The 16,745-nt window shown below is 44.3% G+C and overlaps 1 protein-coding gene across 1 annotated transcript in view; it reads left to right on the top strand.

Annotated features, from left to right (window-relative positions):
• Positions 1–16,745, top strand: part of TNFRSF19 (TNF receptor superfamily member 19) — a 171,439-nt gene that overhangs the window by 25,642 nt on the left and 129,052 nt on the right. Inside the window, exon 3 of the mRNA XM_086935193.1 lies at positions 6,771–6,881. Coding sequence (XP_086791319.1) covers positions 6,771–6,881 — 111 coding nt within the window. The remainder of the gene's footprint in view (positions 1–6,770; positions 6,882–16,745) is intronic.

Raw genomic sequence — 16,745 nt, 5'->3', positions numbered from 1 at the left:
AACTGTCTATAACTAAGATTAGAAATATCGTATAGCTATGAATAAGGCAGAGAATCATTTAGAGATCGAAAATTAATGGGAAGGAGAAAAATAAGGAACACGCTATTTTAGATCAACAGACTTTCACAATTTCACTAAAGGCGGGTAAAGAAAGGGAACATGCTAAATCAAAGTAGACTTTCGAAATTCACTAACGGTTCAAAGGAAATGAAACTTATGCAATTTGATTTATCCAGATGTGCTTATTCTCTATAGGGATCAATCAATCAATCAGGAGTTTGTTAAAGCGCGACTACTCACCCGTAAGGGTCTCAAGGCGCTAGGGGGGGGGGGGGTGCAGGTTCCATTCCATCAAGGAGGGGGTCTGTTGAAGAGCCAGGTTTTGAGGTTACTTGCGAAGATGGGGAGCGATGTTGTCTGTCTGAGGTGGAGCACAAGGGCGTTCCATGCTTTGGCCGCGAGAAAGGAGAAGGAGCGGCCTCCCGATCTGGTCTGTCTGGTGCGAGGGACCACGGCGTAGGAAAGCTGGGCTGATCGTAGGGTCCTTTGGGGTGCGTGGAATTTGAGTCAGCTGTTCAGGTATGCTGGTCCGGTGCCGTGGAGGGCCTTGTGTGCGTGGGTGAGCACCTTAAAGGAGATTCTCGCCTCGACGGGGAGCCAGTGGAGTGTGCGCAGGTGCTGGGAGATGTGGCAGTGTTTTGGCAGGTTGAGGACCAGTCTTGCGGCGGCGTTCTGGATGTTCTGTAGCTTGCGGATGAGGTTTTTGTTTATTCCGGCGTAGAGTGCATTGCCGTAGTCGAGTCTGCTGGTGACCAGGGCGTGAGTGACTGTCTTTCGGTGTTCGAGGGGGATCCATTTGAAGGTCTTACGAAGGAGGCGGAGGGTGTGGAAGCAGGAAGATGAGACCGAGTTGATCTGGCGGTCCATTTTGAGCACGGAGTCCAGGATGATTCCCAGGGTAAGGGAGGGTAAGAATGGAACATAAACTATATAAGAAAACGATTTAGCATTTGACTAAAGGTAGGGAAAAAGTGGAACATGCTAATAGACAATTAATGTATGAAAATCTAATTTAAAAAGGGACAGGGGAGAGAAAAGGAACATATGCAATTATGCTTTATTCGAGACGTTAGGAATGCAAGTTTAGATAAACAAATCACCCACACAGACTTTATATTTACCTAGGATAGAGTGAAGACCAACCCTGGCCACGGGTCAGTTTGGAAAGACGGGAAAGGACCCTCAAGGACTTAGGTTGCCAGTAGGCGAGCAGGTACAGCTCATGGACAGTCAGGACAGGATAACCCCAGAATTTTGATCAGGACCGGGTTCACCAAAGGGTACGACCAACACCCGCAGCTTCAGTTGCAACACCTGTGCTACTCCCTCTCTGCAAGGAATCTGCCAATAACCCCAATTGGGTTTTCGAACCTCCCAGCAAAGTGCTTCGCCAGCACTTAAGGTTTCCCAAAACCCGAGTGGGTCTGTGGAAATTCGGACAGAGTGCTCCGCAGCTCTCTGTATCAGTCACCTATAGAGTGCGTTGGGTCAGTGACAGGTCAGCTATTCGGACAAGTCGGACAATTTCTCTAGCTGAACCTAGGCTAGTTACACTGTTTTTCGGGTCAGTGTACCACCCCCCAATGTTGCAAGTGTAAGGATCCCCAAATTCTGATTGGACGAAGGAGGAGGTTAAGTCATCACACCACCTAAATTTTAGACTTTCTCAGGCTTAATATTCAGTTTTCGTACCCACCCCTTAAATTCTAGTTTCCCATGGCATATGTTTTACAGAGAACAATAGAGTATACAGCAGTTTATTACAAATGTAACAAATTCAGGTACAGATCCACTTCTCCGGCTAGGTTTGTTCAGGTTCCCAGGAGCATCTTGGGCGAGGCTGCCAGCTGGCTGGGTTCCACTGCTGCATGGCTTTCTTTCCCCCATCACGTGACTGATACCATACAGGCTTCAAAGATGGGGTAGTAAGCACCTCCCAGGCCCAAAGAATACGATACATGAAAAGTAAGCGAAAACAATTTAGAAACACAGAATAAAAGATTACACTGTATACCATGAAATGGCTATACTATATCCCTTACTTTATAATAACTATAGCGTTATGAGTAAGTGCAGAACAAACAGCTTTTCAAAAGCGGCGATGCAAGCTTAGAGCATGTGAGAACACAGAGCAGCCATCTTAATTGCATTGCGCATGAGTAACAAATTCCCACCAGAACTGCGGGTACTTCACGTCACATGGGTATGACCGACGCATGCGCAGACTAAATTCCCACGTAGCAGCGGCCATTTTACTGCAAGCGGATTACAATTAGTAAACACATAGGCAAGCTTCACTGGGACACATTATGTAGTGTAGAAATGTGCAAAATTAGTAAGACAGACAAGTTGATTAGTCAATTAGGGTTATTCGAGGTTCATGATTACAAGCAAGTCGCTTATTGTGCGAATCCTTGCTCCATCAGAGTCATAAGGGAAAATGGATATTAATTTCATATTTCTATCATAGGAACTACACAGACTTAAATTACAGCTAAGATGCAGGTAAATATATTTGTAAATTTGCTTACACACACACTACACCCCTGCTTGCTAAAATAAGCAATTTTACCCCCCATCTAACTGTGAATCATACCGTTTGCATACCAACGTTTATTCTTAATAGACTTTCTTTTAGATATGTTTGAGAAGTAAACCTAGATTTTATGTGGGATTTCCTGGTGAAATGTATAGATCCTACTATAGATAGGTTAGTTCCTCGAACCTCTCCCAACAGCTCCTTGGAAAGGCAGGCGCCTTTTTCCAATGATGTGTTTGTGATCCTTAAAGTTAAATATGTCCCTATTACTTTCAACAAAATGGCCGATCGGGGTATTTGTTTTCTCTTCCAACTTTTAATACTGTTATTTTTGCTGAACCTAAATGGGTATCACAGCCTGTGGCTGTCAGTTAGCTTCCTCCTATCAGGTTTCTTCTGCAGAGAGCTGGCGAGGGGGTGGGCTTTCTAATGCTTCTAATCTTTGCTATGCCCCATAGCTATGTGCGCCTTTATGTAGTATTTATTTTTCACTACCCTGACCTCTTCACTGTTACTTGATCTCTTGATCTCTAGACCAGAGCTGCATTCCGAACCAAGTGTCTCCCAAGTTGGGGTTGAAATTATCTCACACGCCCTGGTCAAAAAATAATAAAGGCAGCTGACATTTGTAAGTCGCACAAGCTTACGTATCCGGGTACATTCTCCGAGAGCCTTTGCAGTGGGCGCCTGTCTCCATCGTTACAGGTCCCACAGCACCGACCCTCGGCGGCCAGGACACCTTGCAAAGCGCCAAAAATGCCCTGGAATGGCAGCTTCTGAGCGCTTTTTTTGCATACAGTACAGTTATACATAAGTTCAGTGGAGAAAAACAATGCGTGAATTCATGTAAACCAATATTAGTAATATAGATTGTATTTAATTCAGTAGGATGAGTCAGGGGTGATATCTAGACGTGCACCACTGACGTGCTGATTGGCTGTACATGAGAATATCATGGGGAAAATATTGATACACAAAAATATCCTAGCTTCCCCATATATTTTCCTTCATAATAATTTGTCTACTCGATATTTAAGCTGCAGTATTTTTGCCTATTTTGTTCGAGAACTGTGATCTCCCATCGGTGTAATGCGAGTGCCACATGTCACATCTGCAGCAGCCCAGGTTCTTTAAGTGTCCTGGTCGTGGCCACGAGGTTTCCATCAGCCGCCTCTTCTTTCAAGCACTTCTCCCTGGTGTATGCATTAAGCTGCAGTCTGGCGCTGTCATCAAACTTCCACTGGCTTCACAGAATTTAAATTGGCGTTGGACTTTTACAAAGGCTCATACAATACCCCAAAACAGTAGGATGCCTTAGTATTGTATTGTCCTAATGACATGGGACACATAAAAAAGATTTTAACTTTTTAAATTCAATTATTTAATTTGATCATTTTCAGGGCTTAGAAACAACGGTGAACGCTGGTAGCCTTTTTTAAACTAATATCACATATTCCGGCTTTAGGTATTTTCCGATATGTAATGTCCCTTCCACAGTGCTTCCCTTCACTCGAGGAACGATGTGTAGGTGACTGGTTCCATAGTTGCCTAGTGGCCTTAGTACTCAACATTCTAGACCATGACCTTTCACCTTTCCCAGTAGAAGAATCGACTTCCAGTGGCACAGTGCCGGGAAAGCACCTTTGGCTTAAAGGCCAGGACGGGCTGAAGGTGTCCTTTATGACATTAGGCTATGTGAATTCACCAAACTCGACGTCTTGAGTTTCCTCTTCGTTCGGCATACCATAAGGCTGCCAGGGAAGGTGCCGCCAAATTGTTGAACCCATCCCTATATAAAGGCTGCTGTATATTGTGTCTCTCTGCATTGATCATTGCACTGTTGGCGTTTGTTAGCCAAAGGGGGCATCAAAAAACAAAGTGATGGATGGAATACATGAACTAATCTCCTCCACTGGCGATTGTTCGTGGCCGCACCTCAGCCCACCCGGGCGGTTGTTAGTGGCCGAGATGAATTCAAGCATTCCATCCATCCACTTATTGTAGTTGAGGCCGTAAGTGCGATGGGTATTCCCACACGTGTATCCTGCTCACTGTGCCATTGGAATTAAGCTGCTTCTGGCCTTTATAAGGAAGAATCCGGTCCTAGGTTGCTTGTATTCCGGTGCAGGGAGGACCTGGACTGGCAGTTCGGGCTGGACTGTTCCCATTGAAGCATGGTCAAGACTGGTTTACATATGGCTGGGTCCAAACTTATGTGGCATGGTGGGCCAAAAACGATGGATTGGGAACGGCCCGAGCGATTCCTAGTGGTTGAAATTAATTCAAGCATTCCATCCATCATCACCTTGTTGTTGTTGGCGTTTATTAGCCTGAAGCATAAATAACATCAACTAAGGTTTGAAATATGAAACACTTAAAATAAATATTTCTTCTTAAACCACTAAAGGCATTTATGTATTACAGTGAAAGACTTTCCTACTCAGTAAGACACTTCTGCCGCTATAGAGCACATTACCGACTTTATGCACAGTTAGGCACTCTTGTGTCATTTCTATGGCCATAATAAAAGTAATCGTCAAGAAGGAGGGAGAGGGATCAGTCGATCAGACGGGCACCAATTACCACCCAGAGAGAGGGAGGAAGGTCCAGTATCAGCTTGTGCCCGTGTAGACTACACGTTTCAACAAAGAGGGTTGCTGAACTGTTCCTAAAGAAGATTGAACAGATTGGCTCGAACGAAGGTGTGTATGTTACACCTTTGGGCATCCATTATGTTGGACGTGTTTGCCTCACACACCCAGAAGGGTGTCATGCTTCATCATAGGCGTTGCTCCTCGTCGGGGAGGCGGTGCAATCCCCGACGGGCTCACCTCAGAGAGGGGCTCTTTGGCGGAGATCTTTTAGTCCAACAGCCTATTGGTGAAGTGCGGGTATGTGGGTCAGGGCAATCAGTATCCTGAAGAAAAAGAGTGATTTAAAATGTAGCAGGGGGTGCCGGAAACCACTTTATTCTGGGGGTCCCCCTACTGCAGTTAAAAAGTGGAAATAGCTCGCTGGGTGACGGCAGGTTAGGTAGCGTAACCCTAAACGAGACTAAAGTGAGGGTTGGTCAACATGTTTCTCGCATGGGAAGTTCCAGCGAATAGGTCAATATTCGAGCGCGGCGGTGATGGGTAGGTGACTTCGCACGGACACAGGTAACTTGAGCCAGAACTATAGGCAAACCCTGTTGTACCGACCCGCCGACTACTCAGGTGGCAATTAGTCCAAGACCTTTAGGCATAGGATTATCCCCTGAGGTAAATCACACGAGACACATGACACCAGCATGGTTTCCTTTTAATCCTTTTTAACAATTTTTCACCTTCACTAGGTCCTGACGAATCGCGGGAACTTCCCATGCGAGAAACATGTTGACCAACCCTCACTTTAGTCTCGTTTAGGGTTACGCTACCTAACCTGCCGTCACCCAGCGAGCTATTTCCACTTTTTAACTGCAGTAGGGGGACCCCCAGAATAAAGTGGTTTCCGGCACCCCCTGCTACATTTTAAATCACACTTTTTCTTCAGGATACTGATTGCCCTGACCCACATACCCGCACTTCACCAATAGGCTGTTGGACTAAAAGATCTCCGCCAAAGAGCCCCTCTCTGAGGTGAGCCCGTCGGGGATTGCACCGCCTCCCCGACGAGGAGCAATGCCTATGATGAAGCATGACACCCTTCTGGGTGTGTGAGGCAAACACGTCCAACATAATGGATGCCCAAAGGTGTAACATACACACCTTCGGTCGAGCCAATCTGTTCAATCTTCTTTAGGAACAGTTCAGCAACCCCCTTTGTTGAAACATAATAAAAGTAACTCATTAAACGTTTTTCTAATCAGAGGCAGTATTCGTCCGTCGGACCAGGTCTGCTGGCCTGATTCTCAACCTTGGCTTCAAGTGGCGGGATGGTGGGCCTGTTGCTTGGTGGGAAGTACTGGGAGCTATAGCTTCTAGGAGCTCATTCGCTTAGATAGAAGGTTAGGGCTCAGCATTCCTCGCTTTCGGATTGTGGCCACCTGACACATGGTCTTCTCTATGTCAGGGTAGAGCCATTTGTACATCTTACTGTAACGGAGAGCATTTTTAATTGTAAAATATACTGTCGGGAGGTTCTTCGCAGACCTATAAGTCTAACTACCTTTTTCGTTTTTTTTCCCCTTTAGTCATGTACAGTAAATTGCGAGACTGGAGACTGCAGGGAACAAGAGTTTATGGACCATTCAGGGAAGTGTATCCCCTGCAAACAGTGTGGACCAGGCGAGGAGCTGTCTAAGGTACAGTACATTCTAGTTCATTTCCTTTCTATTGTTAAGCTGTATCCGTAAACTCTAACGCACTGTTTATATATTTTGGTTTGGCTCTTCTGTGACACGTTCTACCCATAAATTATAATCTAGGCTATGTGGGCAAGTAGTTCTGCCCAGAAGTAAACATTCTCCTCATTGGTTCACCAAATGTTTACCTCAAGTGTGTCTGGCATGGGAAAGCATACCAGAAGACCAACTTTACGATTGTTATCGGTAAACCTCGGTCCTGGTATGATTGTGCAGCAGAATTCTGCATTGTGAAATATGCCAGCTAGGCAGATAAACTCAAGATGGACTGAGATGAAATCCATCTTGTTGTGGCTGCACCTTGCTTCAAAAGAAGAGGTAGAACTTGCCAATGCTTGGCCTTGCCCAGATGTGCAGATTAATTAATGGTATGGGTTGTTTGTCTGTAGAAATTACATGTTATCCCTGCATGGATCCCCACTGTCCCATGGTCCTGCCAGTATGGGTTGTGTATCTGTAGAAATGACATGTTATCCCTGCATGGATCCCCACTGTCCCTTGGTCCTACCAGTGTGCATATGTGTGCTGGACATCGGCGCGTGTCTTCCATGCTGCCCACCTCCTAGAGCTGGGTCAGAGCCCCTTTGTCAGTTTCAACCATAGAGGCACAGGTTTACTCCTGAAGGGCAGCTGTTGTATGCCTCATGAAACCTTTGGGAATATTAGTAAATTGTTCTGGAAAACACTACTACTTGTTGTTTTAAAATGATGTATCTATTTAAATTTGTAGAATGTTAAAAATATTTTCATCATCAAGAAAATCTGACCAGTTTATTTATTGTATGCATGGAACTACTTTAATAGCAAAGAATAACCCTACATTTTTGTGCAGGTATTGCAGAGAACTAATATTGGAAAACTAGACCTAGTTATTTTGACGATAGTTGTAGTTCTCCCTATGAGTGGTCCTCTCTACAGAATCACACTTTAAAAACAGCCGTCTAGCTCTGCATTTACGTGAAAAGATCTCTGGGTATGATTGGCTCCAGGATCTTGGTGCAAGTTGATTTCTTTCTGAAGGCAGGAACCTACCTGAGGCATGTGCACACTGTTGGCCTAATTTCAGTGGCAGAAGAATGATGATCACACAATTTGATAAAACAAGTTTCACTGGACTGTATACATAGCAAGTAAGACAATAAAGTGTCTCACAAGTTTAAAGGATGTCTAGAGCAAATCAACTTAAGAAAAGCAGGGTTAGAAGATTCTGCTTCACCAGTGTAAACTGAGAAACATCAGGTTTGGCAGTAGTGTGGTATGGCGTAAGCAGCTTGCTGGGAATCTCTTTACCCTAAAGCAGGGCACTGTTCTAATACTCTTTCGGTAGGATCCAGAATCTTATTTCTGGTGAGTTGCAGTCAAGAGTGTGGCCGGGTTGAGCTCTCCTCTTGGTAGAAAGCAATAGTACACCTCCATATCTTGCTCTGTTAATGTTCACTCATAACCAGCCGTGTAAAAGTGTAATGTGTCTGTTTAGAAGGTGATCATCAATAACACAGCCCATTTTGCACCACAAGCACACAAATCAATGCTTTAATGGATGGGTTGACAGATAATGAGTAGTGACTTGATTCTGTGATTTTAGTGAGTCGAACCACTTCAATAGAACATACTGCAGCCTGCATTGAACCCCGCATTTACACCTTTCCGCTTTGCTATGCCTACATGCCTTACATACCATTTACAATACAGTCTCTAATCATTTGAATCGAGATCTTGCTTGATCTGCAAAGTATGATTTGGTATATAGCCATTATTATAAATTCCAGGTAGAGTTGTAGTGTCCTTTTAATTTTTTTTACATCATCTACATTTTTTTAGTATTAAAAGCTTTATTCGATTTTAATACATATATGGGCAACATGTGTATTATTGATCATTTCTGTACCAAATAACATCATTTAAAAGCAAGTAATGGGAAGGATGTTGTGTGTCTCTAGTTCAGTATGGAGTCCACTGGTGTCTTTGCATCTCCCATGGTTTATGCGCTCAATAGCATCTAAGATTCTCACTGTTTACACATCGATACGCACTTCTCTCATGCCTTTTGTCTTGGACTGCATGTCCGGGTAGTGTAATAGTCTTGGCTCCCCTGGCATGGTAATGAACATTGATTTACCAAAATGAAGGGGGAAGTGAAAATGACACCAGGCCCCCATCAGGCTCCAGTGAGGTGCTGCTAAGGGTGTAGTGCAAGGTTCTTCAAAGTCGGTCTCGAAAGGCCAAATTCATGCCAGCTTTTTAGCATATCCCCATTTAGATAAAATGTAGTTATCTTATCTTAAAAACCTGGTATAGATCTGGCTTTCCTGGATTGACTTTGGAGAACCCTGGTCTAGACCAAGGGTGAGGAGTGGAAATACAGAAAGTGAACATCACTCTTACCTTGCTACTTTTTTTTAAGTGTACTATTTAATTTGATAATTTTTAGGCCACGTGCGGATGCCAATGCCTTCCCTAGACAGGGCGATGGCACAGAGCAAAACAGGGGTAGCAGCTTTTACCCCTGGTTTCCCTTAATTGACACCCACAAGCACACTAATCCTAAACATAGTTTCAAAGTGCAGACCGCCGCAAGGGACAGCTAGACGGGGCAGCTCAGGAGTCCATTTCTAATTCCATCGAAACAAGAGATGCTGGCTGGCCGTGCTTGTCAGAAAATAGCAGCGACAAATTTACAAAAATAGACCTAGAAGGGCTAAAGTAGAGGAATGGAGGAGATGTAAACAGGGATTGAAAGACTGAAAACAAACACCAGGGACTCACGGAATGGAGACCTGTAGCCAAGAGGAGAAATAGTGCCTGGTGTCACCGGGGAAATCCGACGGCAGTGAACGGGGTTGGGTGGGCGGGTAGGGGTGATGGCGTGGGGGGGGAGGGACCCTTCCAGCAGCTGCTTGCTTTTTTTCAGAGCTTTATGCATTCATTGAGCTTGTCCAAATTGACTGTGAATTTTCAGTGTATGGATTTGCCTGTATCATATTCTAGAAATCAGTTCTGCATAGCCCTTCTGGTTCTAAGTGAGTTATGTCTTCCAGTCCTTTCATGGATGTTGTGTGTGACTGACATGTGGTGGGAAGAGTTTGGATAGAGTTGGCAGTCTCACCAGCCCACGCCTCTTCCTTTGTCACAGACTCTACTGCACCAGCTGCCAGTGGAACCATGGCTCAGTTAACATTGGCCTGAAACACTAGGAAATAAGTACTATTTTACAGTTCAGTTAATTGATTTTGTCCTATACCTGGCATCATTCATAAGTGGAAACGGACTGAACCAGATAATACGTGTGCAAACAGATTCATGCTTTGAAGGCGCCCTGACATTTTCACATTTAGAGGGGATAATATTTGGAAATAGTCAAAAAATGTGAGAGAATGTGGTTATTTTGTGTTACTTTGTATTTGTGCAGCAGAATTCTGTTTGCTATGGCCTAGTTGCGGTGTAGGCTTTCTCAATAGTGTGTTTCTGCTGGGGTGTTGACATTGTGGCAGAATACAATTTATTTTGATAGGACAGCGAGTGTGTTTGTATTTCAGTGCCTGTGCATTCCAGGGTCCATTTAGCTACTTTTTATGTTTTCTGTACAGTTTGTATCTTGGAATTTCTGTGTGCTCCATTGTGTACGCCATTGCCTATCTCTCCCAGAGTCTCTGTCTTCTAGTGTGCAGCTCTTATCTATCATTTATTTATTATTTACCATTTATCAACTTTCAGCTGTTGACTTTTATCTCGGAAAGAGAGCTTATCTCTTATCCTGGACATTCTTGCTTACAACCACAAAAAAGCTTCCCACATTATCATCCCACCAGCCAACTCACACGGTGCCACTGTGTGTCACACGATTACGTCTCCCTTCACATGGTCAAGTGATGAGGAGCCGAAATCACATAATGGCAGGAAAAACAAACTGAAAACCACTGTAATCAGCTCATTTTCGGAGGCAGTAACCATCGGATGATCATTAATAGGTGTGAAAGCACCCCAGAAAAACCGGCGATAGCCTCAATAACCAGTTAGGTTTTTTGGGAGAGGTATGGGGGTTTAGGTAGCTCTCCGTATGAGGCCCCGCCCCCAACAGTGACATTAACTTGTAAGTTGGCAGGTATGTAAGTAACAATTTCGCTTTCTCCATCACCCAAGAAACAAGTTCTCACCCGCCAAGATTCAGCATCAACTTTAGGTTAAGATGGCGTCCGTCTTCCTTCTCCTACAGCCAGAACTAGCCCCATCATCCTTAATATCAGACACGTTGCTTAACTGAACCATTGCTCTTCCAACGAATACTATCTTCGGTCATGAACCAATTATCCAAAATTCTGCAACTGACAGTGTGGGCTAAGAACAAGGGCGCACTGGTGTAATATCAGGACAATTCAAGTAGCATACTCTCACACTCAACTTGAAGTGGTCACACTGCCCCAGGGCCAGGTTCATGTAAAATCCAATTCTTGAAGAAAAGGAGCTTGTAAAAGTCCATTCTTGATTTGTCTTGCCAAAATGTAAAGACTAATACTGTTCATTCCTTAATTATCATCATAATTAAGGAATGAATAGTATGGTTCTTTGAATGTTGGCAAGACAAATCAAGGATGGACTTTACATACTCCTTTTCTTCTAAAATTGGATTTTTCATGAACCAATAATGTTTGTTGAATGTTATGTAAATTTAACAAAGGGCTGTCAATTGGCCACTTCCTGCCATGGTTGAATTCAGCTAACCAATGCACACAAGGGGCATTTTCGGGGTCGAGGGGTGTACTTGTGTTTCTCAAGTGTCTTGTTTTATAAGATACTTCAAGGCATCCTAACAAGTGCTTGGAAGAGGGTTGCTAAATGCAAAGACGGTTCTTAGGAACTGTTGTTAGGACATTATGACTAAAATATAGAAAATCTCATATTTGACTTTTATCCTTACTTTCATTTTGATTTCTTGTGTCCTAACCCACTTACAATTTCCGGCTGATTGGCTTCCACGCGAGCACAGCATTGTGGGTGTACATTTCATCTCAGTTGCAGCCTGTTACAGTGGATAGCCAGGTCATTGTCAGATATATGTCTCAAAGCCCGGCGTCAGAGTGAAAGCTGAAATGTGATACGTGACCCTTGCCCCTTAACCTGTCGTTCCTTTCAAGTCACCCCTGCGTAGCCGTCAGCACGTCAACGCCGCAAGCTAGGACAGGTCATCACCCAGTGAAAGGTGACTGCTTGCACCTGCATGTCACACTACCTTAGTAATTCAACCAATTGTCTACACGTGGCCCTGCTTAACACACACATGGCAGGGTTCCTAACTGTGTCTGTCAGTCTGGTTTATAATGTGTTAGCTGGATTGGAATATGTCCTTAGAATCACAAGAACCCAGTAGGAGTACTTCTGATATTCCGCTAGTCTGCAAAGATGGCTTTGTAAGTTAAAACGCTCATTGCTGACATCTGCTGTGATCTGCAGATCACAAGTTCGAATCCTCACATTGTCAAATCAGCTTTCCTTACTTCAGTTTTTCAGAAGATTGAGTGCTAGAAAGCTGTGTATATTTACTCAGAGTGCGTAGAAACGATAGTGCGGGTTGCAGCGCTATGTTTATTATAGAACAACCAATCCGCCTATAACGGACCAGAAGTGAGATCTCAATTGCCCTGCTGTAAATTGATAGAGCAATTTATCCCAGCCCCGGCCGTCTGCTTACAAGTTGCAGCTTTTACAGATTCAAATCCAGCATAGGCCGAAGTGGGATCGGCCCAGCGGCCGCTCCGAGGGCAGAGAAGGAAGGCCGAGGCAGAAAACAATTCCAACAATTGTTAAGATCCTTGCGGGAGCTGCTGTTTCTTTATTTACTCTTGCAACAGATGCTCGAGGCACTGTTACCAGGAAAGAAAGACATCAACACCGTGCACGTGAATCCTTTAAAGTTCCTAACGAAAATAGTGTGAACAGCCGTAAGAACCGCCTCAAGCTCGCCTCTGTCCCTGATTCCAATCATGAACATCTTTCGTCACAGTTACAAATATATGCGTGCCTACTCTTCCTTTACTGATTTTGACGAATTATCATATTGTTTTACTTACTCTTGTTTAAAGTGTATTTTTCTACCAAATCCTAAAATGGTACAACTCCCGAAGCTGTTTCCAAATGTTATTTATTGTAGCTCTGAAATAATGACTCGTGCGTTTTGCTATCGGGACTGGACAATCCTTTTAATCCGCCGGGCATTTCCCCGGTGGGCTGGAGCCCTTCGAGGCCAGTTTTAAGAGCCCGGGGCCTGCTGGTGACTCTGTCACTTTCCCCAGCTCCCTGAGGGTAACTGCAGCAGACACGGGCAGGGTTCAAGAGAGGGCGGCGGGAAGGTAGAGGGAAAACAGCCAGACAGAGGGACAGTGGCATAGCATGATGACACAATGGGAGTGAGCCTGGTTTGAGCAGTAGTGTGGGTGGGGCCACAGGGGCAGTTGCCCTTGGCGCAAACATTTTTAAATTTTCTTAAAATCTCATAGATGTGCTCGGGGATGAGGGTCTCAACACTGGACTGGTGGAAGGGACTGGGGAAGAGCTAATAGTCCACGCTACGCCGCTGAGGTTTGCATCTCTGCCAGTGTTGCTTCCGGTTCCCCCTCCAGCCGTGTGTAATTTTCAGCCATGGTTGGTGCTGCTGTGAATAAGAGCCCACTTGGAAGGTGCGACCCTCATTTTAAGGCTACAGAGACCCTGCCCAACACGTTGTCTGGCCCATGCATTTCAGTGTAGAGTTTAGACTCCCAGAGGAGCGAGCACAGGGCGATTGGTTTGATGTGAACTTGGAAAGTTTCCCAGAAGTGATGACCTCCCACATGACTGCTTAAAACGGCAACAGTCAGGTGTTGATTTTACTTCCTGTGTGAACACCTGCAAATGTTAAACTTCTCAAAGATGAAATGGAAGAATGTGAAAAATGCCGCCTGTACAATTCAGAACAAACGCTCCTTTAAAGTAGAGTCTCTGGTGAAAGCCCGATAGTTCCCTTTCGGGTACCTCCTAAAGTTCTTGGCAGAATGTTATTTCATCCTGCCCATGCTCAAGCATCTCGGATCTAGGAAAAATACTCTGACACATCGGTGCACATTCTTTGAAATGTGTTTTGCTTGTTTGCTTTACCACTTCATTGACTGTGGGGCAGATTCACAGTGACCCCCTCTGTGACTTGCATAGATTGCCAACCTTTTGCGGATTCACAAATCTGCCCAGCAGTATGCATGTAAACCACAGCAAATTGTACATTTCCAAGCCTAGCGCTGATGCCCTATACCCACTTCAGTGGATTGTCCGGATACTGACAACTGCAGGACCAAATATTGTGAAACTGTGCAGTAGTATTTTCTTTTCTTCCCTTGTAGAAACCCATCCACTTTCCCTCCATGAAATATTTCTTGCTAAATACTTCAATTTGCATACTGCCAATCACTGTTGTTCTTGCATCATAGTGCATTCTCTATCCGGGTGCCCCTTTTGGGCGGGTCTGGGAAGGATTGTGTACGCTTTTCTATCCTCTAAAGTCACCTTTGCCTCTCTTGTGTATGGGTAAACATGCATGAGTTTCAGAGAGGGAATAGAAATGGAAAATCTTTGAATGCCTACAAACGTTTGAGTCTTCCTTCCAGGCTGTTCCAGGGATTATGCACGGTCACTTAGGTTCCCACTACTAATCCTACGATGGCATAGACGCTGATATTACTCACTAGCGTGTAGGATTTGCGATGAGAAAAGTTTGCAATCCTGATACATAGATTTTAAATGCATTCTAGTAACGCCTTAACTAAGTGAGCAAAAATGTTTGAGCAACCTAGCTATTTGTCATCAGCTTTTCCACCCCCAGCTTTCCAGTTAGTTTGAAGAAAACCAATCATTGTGTTTTCTTGAGCACACACCAATTTCAAATGTACTCCCTGATGCTCAGAGTAATATTTAACCCCTTGCATGCTTGTGACGGAACCGTTCCGTCACAAGCCTCGGGTGAGCTGTGCTTGTGACGGAACGGTTCCGTCACGGCCCGCTCGCCGCGCCTGCGCGTCGCGAATTCCGCACCTGCGCTGACGATTTAATGGGCGGGCGGGTTCATGATGGAACCGTTCCGTCACAAGCACAGCTCACCCGCGAGCCGTGACGGAGCGGTTCCGTCACAAGCACGGAACCGCCGCGCGGCCGCCCTACCCCCTTAGCGCTGAGGCGGAATAGCCGCCGCAGCGAAGGGGTTAACCTCATCCTTATTACTCTTTGGTACTCACTTCTTTTACTTCATTCTGTGGACTGAAAATGCACTGGTTGACTATCCTTTGTCAATGCTCTGATCCTTTTAAATGTATCCACATCGGCCTCAATTGTACCAGTGAAAGGCCTTTCCACTACTTTTGACTCGTGCCATTTACAATGGTGCCTTTCTGTTTTTTTCATCTCACCAGATTGTGGCGTATAAGACGCTGTGTACTGTGTGTGCGCTCTTTGTCTCATTGTGGTGTCTTCGCTTGATCCTTGACAGTGCTGTTTGAAAAGAATTGACAACACCAGAGTGATGACTGACCAATTTTCGCCAAGTGGCTCTTAAAATCCATGATATCTTTAGGAAGAGTGCAACAGTTGAATTACAGTTGTTATTAATTCACTGTCTCCTACTTATTGAAATGTAAGTGTTCCCTTGACACGGTCTGTTAGAAAATCTAAAGTCCACAGAAGGCAAAAGTGACCTTCAAAAACTAGCCAAGGACAAAAAGACAGACTTCACAGACCAGTGCTTTTCTGCAACCGGTGATCAATAACAAAGACCACCAGGCCTCTGTTCTTTCTATAAATCATTGCGAGTCAACTTTCCTTTGGATGCTTATGCCGAAAAATAAATGATTTCTTGTTTCTCTTCCCTTTAGTTGAAGTATGACATATTGCTGTGTATGTCTTTGAAACGGTTCTACCTCTGGTGTTTATGTGCACTTCTCTGATGTAGTGCTGTCTATGGTTACAGAGAGGTCCCCACATGTTTTTAAAACCTCCAGTTTGTGTAAAACGTCAACTTCCAGAGAAGCAAATGAATCAGTTTGCAATGTGACTATGAAACATTGCACTACGTGGAATATGGTACAGCAGCATATATGCAAATGCAGCATATTATGGTTTTATAGGTAAATAGTTCCATAGGAATGTTCCAATCTACTATTGAACAGTGCTGATTGTACAGGGTGGGAGATGGACGGATGAGGAAGCAAGGGAATGAGGCACTTCTGGGCACCTGGGGGCTAATAAGAGGTTTATTGTTATGAGCAGAGTCCTAATGCTGCACCCGCTACAGTCCCAAAACAGTTATCAGACATTATTGGAATAGTGTATTGATTGGGACCACTGAATATTTTATTTCGAAGCTCTAAGGCCGTAGAATCTCATATTATTAAACATTTATCAATGTGAAGTACACATCAAAATAAAGTCCAAAGAATATTTTAGGAGAGTGGTCAAAAGAAAGACTTCCCTGATAATTATTCAGGTATTTACCTCAAACCTCTTTTGAAAACGCATCTCTGTCTCCCACAGCAAATGTGACTCTTTATTGTTGCTGAATGTCTTAGTTAATTTATCCTGTCGTCAATTTTAGGAAACCCTCTTCTTTGTCACTGTTGTAAGAAGATCTCCTTAACATCATGGTCTTTTGTGTCCACAACCCTTCACCTTAGTAGGTTATCCCAGCTTCCAAGGTATCATTAAAAAAAATCCTGTTGGACAACATTTAAACTTCACACAATTGGCAGGTGTATCTCAGTTTGTAGACTTGTGAGTGTGTTGGAGTGCACT

This window comes from Lissotriton vulgaris, chromosome 8 (genome assembly GCF_964263255.1).
Source record: "Lissotriton vulgaris chromosome 8, aLisVul1.2, whole genome shotgun sequence".
Classification (NCBI taxonomy): domain Eukaryota; kingdom Metazoa; phylum Chordata; class Amphibia; order Caudata; family Salamandridae; genus Lissotriton; species Lissotriton vulgaris.
This window is presented reverse-complemented; position numbering and strand designations above follow the sequence as displayed.